At 35.0% G+C, this 15,105-nt stretch overlaps 1 protein-coding gene across 1 annotated transcript; it reads right to left on the bottom strand.

Moving 5' to 3' along the window:
- Positions 1-1,926: 1,926 nt before the first annotated feature.
- Positions 1,927-14,892, bottom strand: LOC126966481 (protein kintoun). The gene is made up of 3 exons (XM_050810559.1): positions 12,480-14,892; positions 11,744-11,864; positions 1,927-5,278 (listed from the first exon to the last, which is right to left on the bottom strand). The coding sequence occupies exons 1-3, from the start codon at positions 14,492-14,494 to the stop codon at positions 4,883-4,885; spliced, it is 2,532 nt and encodes an 843-aa protein (XP_050666516.1). The 5' UTR covers positions 14,495-14,892; the 3' UTR covers positions 1,927-4,882.
- Positions 14,893-15,105: the final 213 nt, after the last annotated feature.

Consider the following 15,105-nt stretch of genomic DNA (forward strand, 5'->3'; position numbering starts at 1 on the left):
TTGGCTTTTAGTGAAGTACTGTCTCGCCTTACTGAGTACACCAAGCTTTTTAGAGGCCAGTTTGGCCTTTTCTTCCAAGTGACCACGGAACTGAACATCGATCGATATATCGACGCCAAGTATGCCAATACAGGCTGTGGCAGTTAGAGGAGTGATCCTCGAATCGAGGGGATACGACAAAGGGAGAAATTTTAGTGGTGAACGCACAAACTTGTGTCTTCTTGGGGTTGAATTGGACTAAATTTTGTCGGCCCCATTCCGAGACTTTGCAAAGCATAGTCTCGATTTCAGACACAAGTTTGTTCCGGTTCTCGTCGACGCTATCCCGGGACATGTTGGCACGGCCGGTATAGGAACCATACCCTGTGCTGTCGTCTGCATAGCAATGAATACTGCTGATTTGCAGCATATCATTGATATACAGAAGAAACAGTGTAAGGGATAGCACGCGGGACACCAGCGTTTATGTCGTCCTAAGTTGTCGATTTAAGTCCGAGCATGCACCGTTGATAACAACCTTAATGCTCCGATCGGCCAAAAAGCTAACGACCCATTTGCACAACTTCTCGGGAAGCCTATAGGATGGCAGTTTCGCTATAAGCGCTTTATGCCACACCCGATCGAAGGCCTTTGCTATTACCAAACTCACCGCCAACGCCTCTCCCTTCGACTCAACCGCTTGCGCCCATTTATGGGTGAGGTATGCAAGAAGATCACCAGCTGAGCGATCCTGACGGAAACCGTACTGGCAGTCACTGATCAGCTGGTGCTTCTTTAGGTATCCCAAGAGCTGGCGGTTGATGATCGACTTCATTACTTTGGAGAAAATGAAGGTAATGGCAATGGCGCGGTAGTTGGACGGATCCGAGCGTACACCTTTTATTGGGATAGGGTGCACTAAAGCCGCCTTCCATAATTTCGGGACTACGCCTGATGAGTAGGAGAGCCGGAAAAGACGGGTAAGGACCGGCGCCAGTTCCGGAGCACATGTCCGCAGCACTATCGGGGGAATGCCATCGGGCCCGCTCGAATTGTGAATGTCCAAGGTGAGAAGCGTCTTAAGCACGGCGCCATGCCGGATTTCTACCTCCGGCATCTATCACTCGCACCGCGGAATATGCGGTGGTTGTGCACCTTGGTCATCCAGAGTCGAGTTAGACGCGAAGAGTGAGCCCAAGAGATTAGCTTTCTCTTTCGCATCATGGGCCAGCGATTCATCATCCCTGTGCGGTGGCGGAATGGCTGGCTGGCAGAAGTTTCCTTGGACAGCCTTGGCGAGCGACCAGTACGAACGAGTTCCCGAGGGAAGGCGTGCAAGTCTCTCGCCAATTATGCCAATGCGCTTCGACTTCGCGTCAGCAATAAGCTTTTGAAGGACGTGGAGGCATGATGAAGTGTTTTTTAAGTTCGCTGAAAGTCACATCCTTAGATACCACCGCATTGACCCAAGCCTGATAGGCGAGAGGCCATTTTGCAGGAGCGGTCAAACCATGGTTGGGACCTGCCACCGATAGGCACACAGGAGGATGGAAAAAAAAGTTACCACATCAGCAACACCGTCAGCAGCGGCATCTGGATCACCCAGCGAAAAACAGATCAGCCTCCACGGGTAGGATGCAAAAAAATACCGCATCTCGTCGAACTCTGCTGACCTATAGTGCCACACGCGGCGACAGCCTAAGAAGCCGTCCGGATGTGAGGTCAACAGAAGGTTCAATAGTGAAGGTGTATATGATCTTCCACATCTGGAATTCGCGTTGGCGCAATAACCAGTTGCGTCAGACGATATGCTAAGGCGAAGTCGTGAACAGATCTCCCTGCATGATCGGTGGTACGTGAGCCTAACCTCTCCTCGTCTCATTACAACTTAATAAAAGCGCTGATTAAAATAACTCAATATTGGAATATAAGAAATAAAAACCAATATATTTTTAATAGTTTGTATTATTTGAAACATCATAATACTAAGTTACGATTAGCCATTATAACACACGTAACTTCATAAGGCCGCCAATACACTATCACTAATGGCATAGCATCGGTACCTCGAAACCATAGACCAATTATAGTAACTTGACATCGGTTTGGCGTGGCCAACATGAGACAGACAATATCCTATATATATAGGTACATAATATAACACAAGTGTTCTTGTACTATCACTTTTACATCGTAAAACACAACATCGCACCATATTTCCTTCGATTCTATTTAAAATTGTCACTGATGTTGAATAAATAGTGGATATTTCACACGTTTCACTAGTTTTCTGTGCAGCGCTGTCAAGTTTGTTTAGCACACCGGGTGTGACCTTGAAAAAACCGGCACGCATGGCGAAACAAAAAATCTAATCACTCTATCTCATTTCTTTACTTAAGACTCGCATAAATTTTTCTTTTTCTCATGTGAGTGAGACGGAAACTATCAATTTGTCTAGTTACTATACTTGGTGTATGAACTCGAAAGCTTTTTACAGAATCTCAGGATGACTCAAGTAATCACACATTTTTGGATGACAGAAGTTTTCCTTAGGCGATTAACAATATTTTGAGTTATCTCTTATCGTTTAGTATTACTTCGGTCAAACGCACTTGTGTGTTACGAAGTCTAGTATAATAAACAGACTAATTAAAATAGTTGGAACATGATATTTACGGCCGTTCCCAATAAATCATTTTTTCACTGGTTATGTACGCTAGTCCTCAGTGACAACTATTGTGTCAATTTAAATAAAGCGGCTTTTCTCATTGACAACAATTTGCATAAGTACGTACCCGCTACCGTCGTAGTTATAACTAAAAATACATCATTCCTCGATTAAAATAACATAAATGATAATGTAGTAGCAGACTTAACAATATTTTCATTAAAACAAACCCTCTACTAAAAGTTAAAACTAAAAATAAATGCAAGTATAATGACAATAGTCTCATTAAACGTTCAAACCGGGATTGTGAAAGAGCAATTGTACCAAAACATATTGAATATAACGGAGCTTATTGCGTACGAGATAGAAAGATACGCGAGCGAAAAAGACAGACAGTTACAGGTCGATGACCGAAATTATCTAAATTCAGTGACCAGTGTATATTTTAATGTTTAGACTAATTACTATTGGTAATAGTAATCAAAGTATATTCGATATGAATTTGCTGTAAAATTTTGATTAAAGCTGTACAAACTATAAAATTTCATTTATATCGTTTTTAATTCTATCCTTTATGCTGCATAACCACTCATTAGGCACCGTAACAAGATGACTGAAAATGTAAAACTTTATACGTACATTACAATAGTAGATAGCGAAATTCATTAAAGTTGATAAGATCATTAGAATTTTTTATTTAGACTGGAACTAAACATTTCTATAAGATAATACATAGTGCAGAGTGCATTATTGTGCTCTGTCTTATTCTAATGTAATTGTAAATCTAATTTGTACTAATTGTAGTAAACACGTAGAAAGTATGCATTGTCTGAAGTGAATTCAAATTAAAGAATTAAATAATTGTCCAAATGTCTTATAAACAATGTAACAAACACAATTCGTAAAGGAATTGTAAGATGATGTATACCTACACGCATATTATTTTAAAATAAACACACGCACGTAATAAATAACACCAATACATATTTCACCCTAGATTTGTAGAATAAGTTAAATCAACCGTTCGCGTTGTTTGCAATTTTAATGGAAAGAGCAGCAGCTCACGAGCTGTTATAAACATGCTGCCATAGCATAGTTCTTGGAATTTTTTTGCTGACCATTGAGTTTAGAGTAGCTCTTAGTTTGAAAATCCCTTAATCGTATCAGTTCGGGATTACTGCAGTTAGCAAATAATGCTGCAAAGAGGCTGTGAGAAGTAATATCTAGCAAATAATGCTGTTCTGGTCTGACTTGATTACGCGCTTTTTATTAGCTTTACCTGTATGTATGTTTGTTTGTAACCGACTCATTTGGGCGCATTTTGACCCATTTTAAAACCTAAGATTTCGTTCAAACTTCGTCGATTTATCGAGGACCGATGACAATAAATTAATTTGATAAAATTATCCCATTTTTCAATTTGCAAAATAAGAATTTTGTTAAATTATATAATGTTCATCTAACGTCTATATTGCAGGAATTGAGGTTAATTTAAAATTTTAAAATAGATTTTATATTTTTTTTCCGGTTTCCTGTAAGAAGCGTGTGTGTTAACTACTATTTATAACTATATATTAACTAAGACTACACATTACTGAATGGCTTTAGACTACATTATTCCCGAATACTTACATCCTATTTTTTTCTATTTTTTAGTTCGATCTTCTATAAAAAGCGTGTTTTTTATATTTTTTTTTACGTAACATTTATTTTCATTTGATGTTTGATGATGAATTTTTTTCTGCAATGAGGCGTTATTTTTTCATGTTTCGTGTGACTATGCGTTAAGATATACACCATCTTAAATATAACAGTATAGTACATGACACAACGTAATAAAATATGAATATTCGTTTATAAGTGGGTCAACAGAATCTAGTAGGTATTACAAATTATGCTGTAGTTGTAGTAGACAGCAGAATTAATTAAAAATATCAATTTCAATATATTCACGTATCTAATAACATACAATTTCACGCTCAATTGTTTCGGATAATTCAACCATTGTCACAAACTTCTACGATAACAGGACATTTTTAAATTAGGAAAGGAACATAATTTAGTGGATATTACAAACACATCAATCGAACAGTACCTTCATAACACTAATTCCGTAATCGTGCGCCATCACGAAACATAGTTACAATCTAAAATAACCATAATCACTGGTGCAATAAGGATCTATATTCTATAACACAATAATATTATGGAATAACTATAAATAAATGGCAGTTATTACATGTCCAAATCGAAAATGAGATCGTTTTTGAATTTCACTTCTTGATACCGACCTTTGTTTAATTTGTCTGGATTGTACATGTCGGTATTATGTTTAATTTCACTAGATGTCTCCCTTTTGCTGACGTCTTTAGGATTTTTCTTAGGTTTATCTTCAGCTTCAAATTGAGTAGGTTTTGCTTTCGTTACTTTTTCATAAGTATCAAGATCTGAGTCTTTACTCCTTTGTTTATTGCTGTTGGAATTCTCATCGGTGTCGTTGTTACAATTATTGTTGTAACAAACCTCAGAATCGGACACAGTACCTTTATTGTCAACTTCCGCGTCGGATGTGTCTGCGAGGCCGCTATCCCGTCTCTGTTTTAAAGCTGATTTTGGTCTTGTCTTCTGCGACTGCAACTGATGATTTTTATCAATTAATAATTGCATAATTTGAAAATGAATAAAAACAGAAATACCGCTTATATTCTAAGTGTCTGTTATTTGATTAATGTTGACTTGCGGCCGTTTTCAATAAAGTATCTCTAGTTACGGGTACATTGCTGTCACCGTTTAATGACAATATCTTATCTATCCATAGTTATGTCCAATATAGTTATAGTCCAATGCTTTATGTCGATAGGTTATTGAAATTTAAGTAAGCGTTAAAGGATAGATTTGTCTACCACTAGTAAGTTAAACTAAGGATAGATATGTTATTGAAAACGGCCCCATAATAGACACTTACTAACATTTGAAACATTCATTACAGGTTTGTTTGTTTTTAAATAAAATGTTTCGCGTTTCTCCTGATTGGCTGTACAATCTCTCAAATCACAGATTTTAGATTTCGCTAGTAAGTCGCTGATGAAATGGTGGCCATTTCACATTTATCCAATGATTTCAATGATGCATTTTAAGCGAAGTCGAATTTAATAGTAAACAAGTCAACATATATGCTTACATTATTATCTTTAAGATAGCGCTTTGCTTTAGTCTCTAATATTTGATCAATACCATCACTTAGTACACAATCACCACGAACTGTTTACATTGTACAAGGTAGGCCAAAATTAAAATTGGGATACTTTAAAATTTGAATGTGTTTGCTTTTTGAAAAAAAAAATCGGTTAAATTTCTTTGCAGATCGGAAGGGACACTCTAGCAAATGAAATCACCGATTTTTGAATCACGGTTACATTACCCAAGAATTATTACATATAGTCTTATTAAAATATTTGAGAAACAAGCTGGGAGCATCGTTTAGGCTTTGATGTGAGAGGCCTTTCGATATCATTTTGCCAGGGGACATTTACCGTACGACTTCTATCTCTTAAATAATTTATATAGATAGAACCTCTTTCTGCTAGACAACCGATGAAACTCGCGTTTGTATGTCACATTGTGCGTGCATTCTTCAAAATAGAGGTAACAGTCAACCTCAATTTTTTTTTCGACGTTTTCACAGTCTGTCTAAGGTAAGACGTATAACGGCCGTTTTCAATAACCTATGTATCCTAAGTTTAACTTACTAGAGTTAGACAAATCTATCCTTTTACGCTTACCTACATTTAAATAACCTATCATCTAACATCTAACCTATATTTGACGTAACTATGGATAGATAAGATCTTGTCATTAAACAGTGATAGAAATTTATCCATAACTAGAGATACGTTAAAGAAAACGACCGTAAGTGATCTATGTTCTATTTATACTAACGTTGTACATATGTGACAGAAGCCCCTTCATATAGAAACCACGTCGCACTTTTTCAGGAAAGATAGATAAAAGGAAAGACTTAATAGAATAAATTACAGAAACCATTTTAGATTTACCCACTTCTTGAATCCGAGTTGATGCCAGTTTGGTCACCGAATTTAAGATCTATATAAATTGTACCATATCCAACTAATCAACAGTTATATGAATGTAATATTATTACCTACAAGCAATAGTATAAGTATCGTTATGGTTACAAAGTCCGAAAATCCTGAAGTAATGAATAATTTGCGATAAGGCTTGGGACCAATTGCCTTAAAGAGTTAGAATGTATAAAAAAAAATTTAACAAAAAAACAACCGTCTTCAAAAACACTATTCCAAAACAATATTATTGTAATTTTTGGAGTCGGTGTCATCCAAGATAGGTTTGTAACTACATACATAGTTATAGGTGAGATGTGCTTGAGTCGTGAGGAGGCGAGCGCCGGGAGCAGGTCGCGGCGGAAGGACACCGATTCCAAAAATAACAATAATCGTAACTAGAATTAGATTAATTAATAACATTCAATAAAAATACGCAATTATTTTTATACTTTTTGTAGTGCATATTGTATCTATTGTTTTGGAATAGTGTTTTTGAAGTCGGTTTTTTTTTTTTTAATATTTTCTTTATTATTTGATTTTTAGAGAATTTGAAGTACACTAACTAACAATTTGTCTAAATATGTGTAGATATACTAAATTTTTCAATGCAGCAATGAACGTAAGCGTTTTGCGATTACAGACAGTTGGAAATTCTGCCACAGATGGCACCCTTATTATAAATCGTTGAGGAGTCCCATTGATCATCATATTCGACTACGACAATTACTTGACAATAACAAAAATAATAAAAAGATTCGGCCGAGTATGAATGATGATTTGAAGAGTTCCGTTACTTTGTCCTGGATCCCATCATCATAGCCTAACCAGACTCTTACAACTACCTTTGAAGTATATATATCCTTTCCAATAAAAAAAGAATCATCGAAATCGGTTGGCGCGATATTGAGTTATTCGTAAATTTATCATCCACATACATATAGCTAATTTAAGACTTATGGTTTTCTCATGAATGCCATTGTCCGATCTGGAACAAATTTCAATGGGACCACACGGGAAGCACCAGCTTTCATATAAAAAAAAGAAGTATCAAAATCGGTTCAGTGCCAGTCGAAAGTTTTGAGGTAACAAACATAAAAAAAAAAGTCGGTTAAAAATGAATTTACTTAGACTCATATTCTGTAGACTTATATAATGTAATGTAATGATTTTTTGTAAAAATATAAACTTTAAAACTGTCAAGTAGTGGTCTCAATTGTGTGCTATTTTGGCGATTTCTTTGAATAGCGGCCATAATTAAACATAGACTAGGTTACGAGTTGACTTATTAATAGGCGGTCATCTATTAATATGGAGCTGTGTCTTGGCAACGACGCGGATGCCGCGAATGTAAACAACGATTGGCAACACTAAAGTGATTGCATAGCTCCTTAATGTTTTTGTTTTCATATTCCTTTTTAAATTCCACTAGGTCTGTATTAATTATTCTTTATTATTGTTACACATTATGTTGAAATTACTTTTTTTGTTAAAAGTTCCTTTGTTGAATGATATAAATTTCGACCTAAAATATCCTGCAGTGTAATTATGTTGCTAAAAAAGTTTATTATTATTATATAAACATCGATATCCCAAAAGCGTGAAATGCGCCGATCGTTCATATCAGTATGTACTTCAATATTCAAATACCACACTCAATATTCATTATCCATGGAAAACTATATTTAACATGACAACGCTTCTTGATTGGCCCATCGAAAAGTTTATGTCTCGGAGTCAAGAAAATATCTATTGATTTTCGAATATGTATCTATATTATAGTAGTACAATATATCAAATTTAATATGATAAGATTAATCGCGAGTAACTAGCTTGCCTGAAAATTTTCTGTTATGGTAACATTTATTAAAAATTCAATTAGGATTCAAAAAAGTTTTTTTTTTTTTTGGAAGACACAATATATAGCATAGCATATTATTTCACTGTCCTCATAAAGTCATTATTAAATTTTGAAAAATTTTACGAGTGCGTTAGGAGAGGGTAAATCTAAAAAGGTACCCTACGTGATGGAAACTTTGATTTGAAGAATGAACCATGTGGAAGACCGCCCACACAGGTGAATAACAATAAATTGAAAGAGATAGTGGAAGCCGATCCAAGCCAAACTACCCAGGAATTAGCGGCATGGTTTAACGTTACCTTACCAACAATATTGACTGATTTGCGTCAAATCAATAAAATAAAAACTTGAAAAATGGGCGCCCCATGATTTAACTGATCTGCAAAAAGAAACGCGTGTTGGAACTTGTGTTGCCTTGTTACAGAAATGAAGGAATATTGGAACGAATTGTGACATGTGATGAAAAGTGGATTCTTTACGATAACAGTGCAAATGCAATGGTTGACCCCTATGGTAGGCTAGGATGGTGTTATTCACTACAGCTCTCCGTTCAGGTTAAGCAATAACGGCAGATGTAATGTGCCGAACTCCGAACAATGATAGCATAACTAGCAGTGGCAGTACAAAATGCTTTCAATCAGTTTGCCGAATCGAGATCACCACAGTTCTATCGCAATGACATAAATGACCTTCCTATAAGATGGCAGCAATGTATAGATGATAATGGTAATTGTTTTGATTAAATAAATATGTTTGATTAAAAAAAATCAATTATTCAGTACAAATCGGCAATTTCATTCTTTAACCCCTAATATTTAAATATACTTATGTTGCCAGCGATAGCCTAGACAGAAATTTTTCAGACAAGCTACACAAATCCACTCGCGATGAGTATATTTATAAACATTAATTTTGATATTAAATAGTTTTCATCTATTAAACGGATGGAACGGAACGGATTAAACAGGTCTGAAAATCGGACATCTATTTTTCATACCCCTAAATGTTAAGATGGTGGTCCGCGCCAAATTTTTTTTTAATTTTTTTGACATATTTTATTAAATATTGATTATGAGTCAGCATTAATAAATACATACAACTTCAAATTTTCACCCATCTACGATCAACAGTTACTTTTGTATCGCGATTTTAACATCGGTAATACAACGATTGCTGGGCAAGCTAGTTAATCAAATAAATATCTCAATCAGTCAGAAAAAAGTCATAACTTGTTCCGTGACCTACATAAAAATGATGATAACAAAAACTCTTTGTTGAGTTAGCTACATATTATTACAAATTATGTTATCATTATGAAACCGGATGACGATGTATAATAAAACAAATTGACAGAAATTTCAATAAAGACCTTTGATACAAAACAAACTGTAACTAATTCTAGTAGGCTTCATAAGATACCTAATAACTTTAAGGGTAAATGTATACACTTTTATAATAAAGTCCCTGCCACTGTTCAGGCATTATCTATAAATGTTTTATTGTGGCTCTGTCGTAGATTATGATTATTTTATAGCAATAGCAATGCCAGTACAATATTGTATATTTTTAATAAAAAGAGCGCAAAAAAAGAATGCTAGGAGAGTTTCTTGCGCCGCTTCTTTCTCAGAGCGCCATTTGTTTCCGAAGCGGTAGTAGTATCTAGTATATTAGAAATGACATCGAAAATAATTCTAAAGGAATCAATTTTGAGAAAATAAATACCTTTTATGCCTTTTAAACATTGGCGATATTTAAAAAAATAAGTTAATTTTCGAATATGCGGTTATTACAGCTAAGCCGTAAAGTAGATACTGTAAAACCTTTGCTGGTAATCTGGTACTAGAAACGCGGGTTCGACTCTCCCATGGTCCATAAATATTGGTTCAAATTAAATTTGTTTATTTAATCCCAGTCCAAGTAAAGGATATCCCTTAATACCTAACCAATGTTTAGACATGCAGACTATATCTTTAGCACTGCAAACAATATAATCCCAACTAAAGGATTTATAAGGTCTTATCAGTTCCGTGTTTTTATGTAACAATATAACTTTTCTAAAATCGTTTTAGCTGCCCTTGAAACATGTTCGTTCAACATGTCTATTTTTCTCTTTGACTATTCCTTAACATTGATCATTTTTTATTCAACACATTTGGACAACTTCTCTTTGGCAACACATCCCTTGTTGCATCCATGGGCGGTTGCCTCACAACCTCTCATCACATAAGCCTCTCTTGCCCATTTGTCCCCACTTAAAAAAAACTATATTAAAATTGTATATCATCACCAATTTTGCCCCCTGCCCACATTGATCTTAGAAAAGTCCCATATAAACAATCAACTGTGGAACTATGCTGTCATATTAAAGTTTGCCTATATGTACATCAATATAAATTTTAACTGATATAGCATTGATCTAATATCAGTGTCGTTGACTCAAACACACACATTGTATTAGCACCCAATACCTACTTTGCACACATAAAACAAAGTGTGTCAATATTTGTTATGGAAAGTTTCATAACAGCATTTATCACCACATCATTTTTTTGTTGATAACAATGATTAGATCACTGATTAGCATATTCATACCCATGTTTATTTTATTTGTGTCTATTTCATTGTAATATAGGAGGAATATTTACGAAAAGTCAGTTTAAAACCCATAGCTGTACTGAAATATTTTTTTTAACTTGATAATATGTTTCGATAAAATCTTTTGTAATTTTTGTTTTATTCAATAAAGACTTGATATTGTATAAGTATTGTTGTATACACACATTTGCCAACAGCCCAGTCAAACTAATCCAGTATTTTTTTTTATAAAATACTGAAGAATATTCAGCTGATGGTAATTGATACGCCCTGCCCATTACAATGCAGTGCCACTCAGGACTCTTGAAAAGCCCAAAAAATCTGAGCTGCACTACAAGTATTGCGCTCATCACCTTGAGACATGAGATGTTGTCTCATTTGCCCAGTAATATCACTAGCTATAGCACCCTTCAGATAGAAACACAATAATGTTTACATTTTACTACTTCACGGCAGAAATAGGCACTGTTGTGGTACCCATAATCTCTGGCATCCTGTGCAAAGGAGCCTGCCACTGGTACTAGTATAATTTTATATTATACATGGATATTGACATACCTGAGAAGAGTAAGAATAGTCTTCTTCAGCTTCACTTTCACTTTTCTGCCTTTCCTGACTTCTCTTTTTACTTTTCCTACGTTGGTTTTTTCTTTTTTGGCCTTCTATAGATGAATTAAATCTGGAAGAAATTGAAGTCCGAACCTATTAGAAAAATTATACATAATATGCAATATATGTTCACAAAAATTGTCACCTTTTTGCTTAGTGATTTTCCTTATTATAACACTAGAAATAAGGGATTGCTTGAAACTAATTCTAGTAGGCTTCATAAGATAAATAATAGCTTTAAGGGTAAATGTATACACTTTTAAAGTCCCAGCCACTGTTCAGGCATTATCAATAAATAAATTTAAATGTTTTATTAAAAAATGGCTGTGTCATAAATCCTACTACTCCACAGCTGAATATCTAAATGATCTGACAGCCTGGGGCTAGATTATCATTATTTTACAGAAATAGCAATTACAGTACAATATTGTATATTTTATTAAAAAGAGTGCAGAAAAAGAATGCTGGGAGAGTTTCTTGTGCCGCTTCCTCTCTCTCAGAGCACCATTTGTTTCTGAAGTGGTAGTATTATCTAGTATATTACAAATGACATCAAAAAGAATTCTGAGGAATCAATTTTGAGAAAATAAATGCTATTTATGCCTTTTTAAAAATTTCAACACCAAAATTTTTATACTAAATAAAACTACCTAATGTTTCTTTAACAATGATTGGTAAAATATACCTGTAAAACTGTCTTGCAATCACATCACTGAATCTAACAGTTTTCTTCAGGCTAGATTCTTCTGGTATACAATCAGAACTGATATAATCCATTGATGATGCTACATCATAGCTGGACTCTGAAAAGGTTCGCTTCATATCTATAGGTTTCCTCAATATACTCTTAGCACTATTCACACAATGATTTGTTTCTGTAAAGACTATATCATCTGCTTCTTTCTCATTTTCAGTATCCTCAAAACATTCTTCCATAATGTTTTCTTTTTGACTGCTGGAAGAAACAAGAATATTTGTCTCCCGTCCTAGATTGGTCACTTCCACAAGAGGCATTGCAGAGTTATCTTCCTGTTGTGTTATACTGGCCACATTAGCATTCTTTTTGTTCATTTTAATTTGAGAAACATCTAGAATTTCTTTTTTCATGCAATCACTTGTTAAACCTATTTCAAATTCTGTTGGTATGTTGTCAGACACCTCTAATTGTAATATTAAATTATTATCCCATGCTTCTCCCATGGCGCTAATAAATTGCACACCTTCCGCAAAGACAATTTTAGCTGCATAATGGACAGGAACATATCCTGATCCAATTGAAGAGAACTTAATTTGCACTACATTACCCTTATTACTTACAATCACAGACTCTGGATCGGTGTTTTTGACATGGAAGGTAAATGCCACAATTTCATCTAACATATTAAATGTATAAGAAGGTAAAGTGTAGCCTATGGTGGATAGCAAAAATTCTTCTTCCTCGGTAGTTGCATTTTGAATTGTGGGAGCATTGAGTGACATAGTGGATGGGGACGAAGCTAATACTTTTATTAAATTATCTTTAGATTCCTCTTCACTGTGTGACCCAGACATTTCCTCACTATCAACACCACTATCAGTCTTAAGTATACTTTCACGTTCTGAATGAATATTTCTTTCAATCACTGGTAATGTTACAAATAACAGATGTTTTGTAATATCAAACTTTGCATTTCCGAGATTATCGTTCACAGAATATGGCAATTGAATGTTCAGCTTATATTTTGCTGGTTTTTCTGAAGACAGTATTAATTGCTTTTCTGATACATCTAAAATGCATTCCTTTGTAGAAGACAGTAAAGGCAAATTGATTTCTACAACTATGTGACTGGGAATGGCTGTATGTTTTTTACTATCTTTGTGGTATGTATATTCTTGGAGGTCAATATTCTTTTGCTGTTTTATAACATATTTTGGTATGGTATAACCATTATCAGTTGTGTGAGCAAATTCAATATTTTTCGATTTTACTTTATGCTGTCGCTCTTGATGAGATTTGTTGGGCCTGGTTTGTTCATATGTATGCTGAGGGTACAATTTCTCCAATAATTCTGGGTCTGTTTCACCATCTTCATTATCTTCAGGAGGTTTGAAATTGGGGTCTTCCTTTCGAATCACAGCAGGCAGTGCCATTCCTTTATAGTAAGATTTTGGAAAACGGATATTATTATTATCTAAATGTATGCCATAAGTTTTTTGAAGACCTTCTAAAGCGGTTTTATTTACTAGATCCCGAAAGTGTTTATTGGCGTAAGCCATTCGTAATGTATCAGGATGGAAAACAACATCATAAATAACACACCTCTCTTTTTTATTATTATAGTCTTCTCGCGGGGGTATTATTGAATAAGGAAGTTGCCAATTAAGACCTTTTCGGCCGTCTTCTACTTCAGGTCGGCACGTTGGCTTTTCAATATTTTCATTGCTACAAATATTAATAAAAGCCTTTCTATCACCCGCTACGCTCGTTTTTATAACATAACCTGCTTTAGGATTAAGAAAAGTAACATCATAACCACGCTCCTTCTCAAGTTGGGTCATCTCCTTTTGGTAGATGGCTTGATTCGCCGGGTCACGTATCTCCTCGCAATATTCACTCAACATTTCACGGAAATTTTTGTGTTTCATAGCATCTTGAAGTGCTTCTAAATCTGATCGAGTTAGTTGAGTATCTTCATCACGAGGTTTTACTCCAGTTGCCATTTTAAACAATTCCTAATGATTTTATAGTAATGTATGAAAATAAACACAAATTTGTACTACGCAAAACACTAAATTATCAGCTGACCTGACAGTTCCGACTTCTCGGTTCACAGAGGATACTTTTTTTTAATAGGTAGTATGTACCGGTGCCCGGTTAGGGCCGAGGGGTGCGGGCGGTGTATATTCAAGATTGTTCTAGTATGCCAGGTTCTCCAGCTTGTGAACATGGATTTTCCCCAAATTGGAAATATTTTTTCCCAAAAAAGGTACTATTTTGTTGGAAATTTTTAACGAGTAGCGACACAAACAAAACAGTATCAGACCAATCACCAAATATTTTATATTTGCTGAAAATTGCATAGCCTACTTATCCTATACTTACATATTCATAATGTTGTGAATACAGGACCGTACTATAGTTGGGCCATTACAAACGTGCGAACTGAGTCATAAATCATATTTATCAGATCGCACTGCTAGTGTTGTGTGCAACAAAGAAGAGATTTGTCGATAGTCATTGCAGGTAATTAAGGAAAGGTTAACGAAATAATGCAAAATATTTTTTAGGGTGTATTTTTAATATCTACTTGTAAAACATACAATATATCTGT

The sequence above is a fragment of the Leptidea sinapis genome, chromosome 10 (assembly GCF_905404315.1).
Source record: "Leptidea sinapis chromosome 10, ilLepSina1.1, whole genome shotgun sequence".
Taxonomy (NCBI): domain Eukaryota; kingdom Metazoa; phylum Arthropoda; class Insecta; order Lepidoptera; family Pieridae; genus Leptidea; species Leptidea sinapis.

Coding starts and splice junctions, on each gene's coding strand:
- LOC126966481 (XM_050810559.1), bottom strand. CDS start 14,494: ATGGCAACTGGAGTAAAACCTCGTGATGAAGATACTCAACTAACTCGA. Junction 11,865..12,479: donor ATTGCAAGACAGTTTTACAG/GTATATTTTACC, acceptor AATTTCTTCCAG/ATTTAATTCATCTATAGAAG. Junction 5,279..11,743: donor ACTATTCTTACTCTTCTCAG/GTATGTCAATAT, acceptor CATCAGTTGCAG/TCGCAGAAGACAAGACCAAA.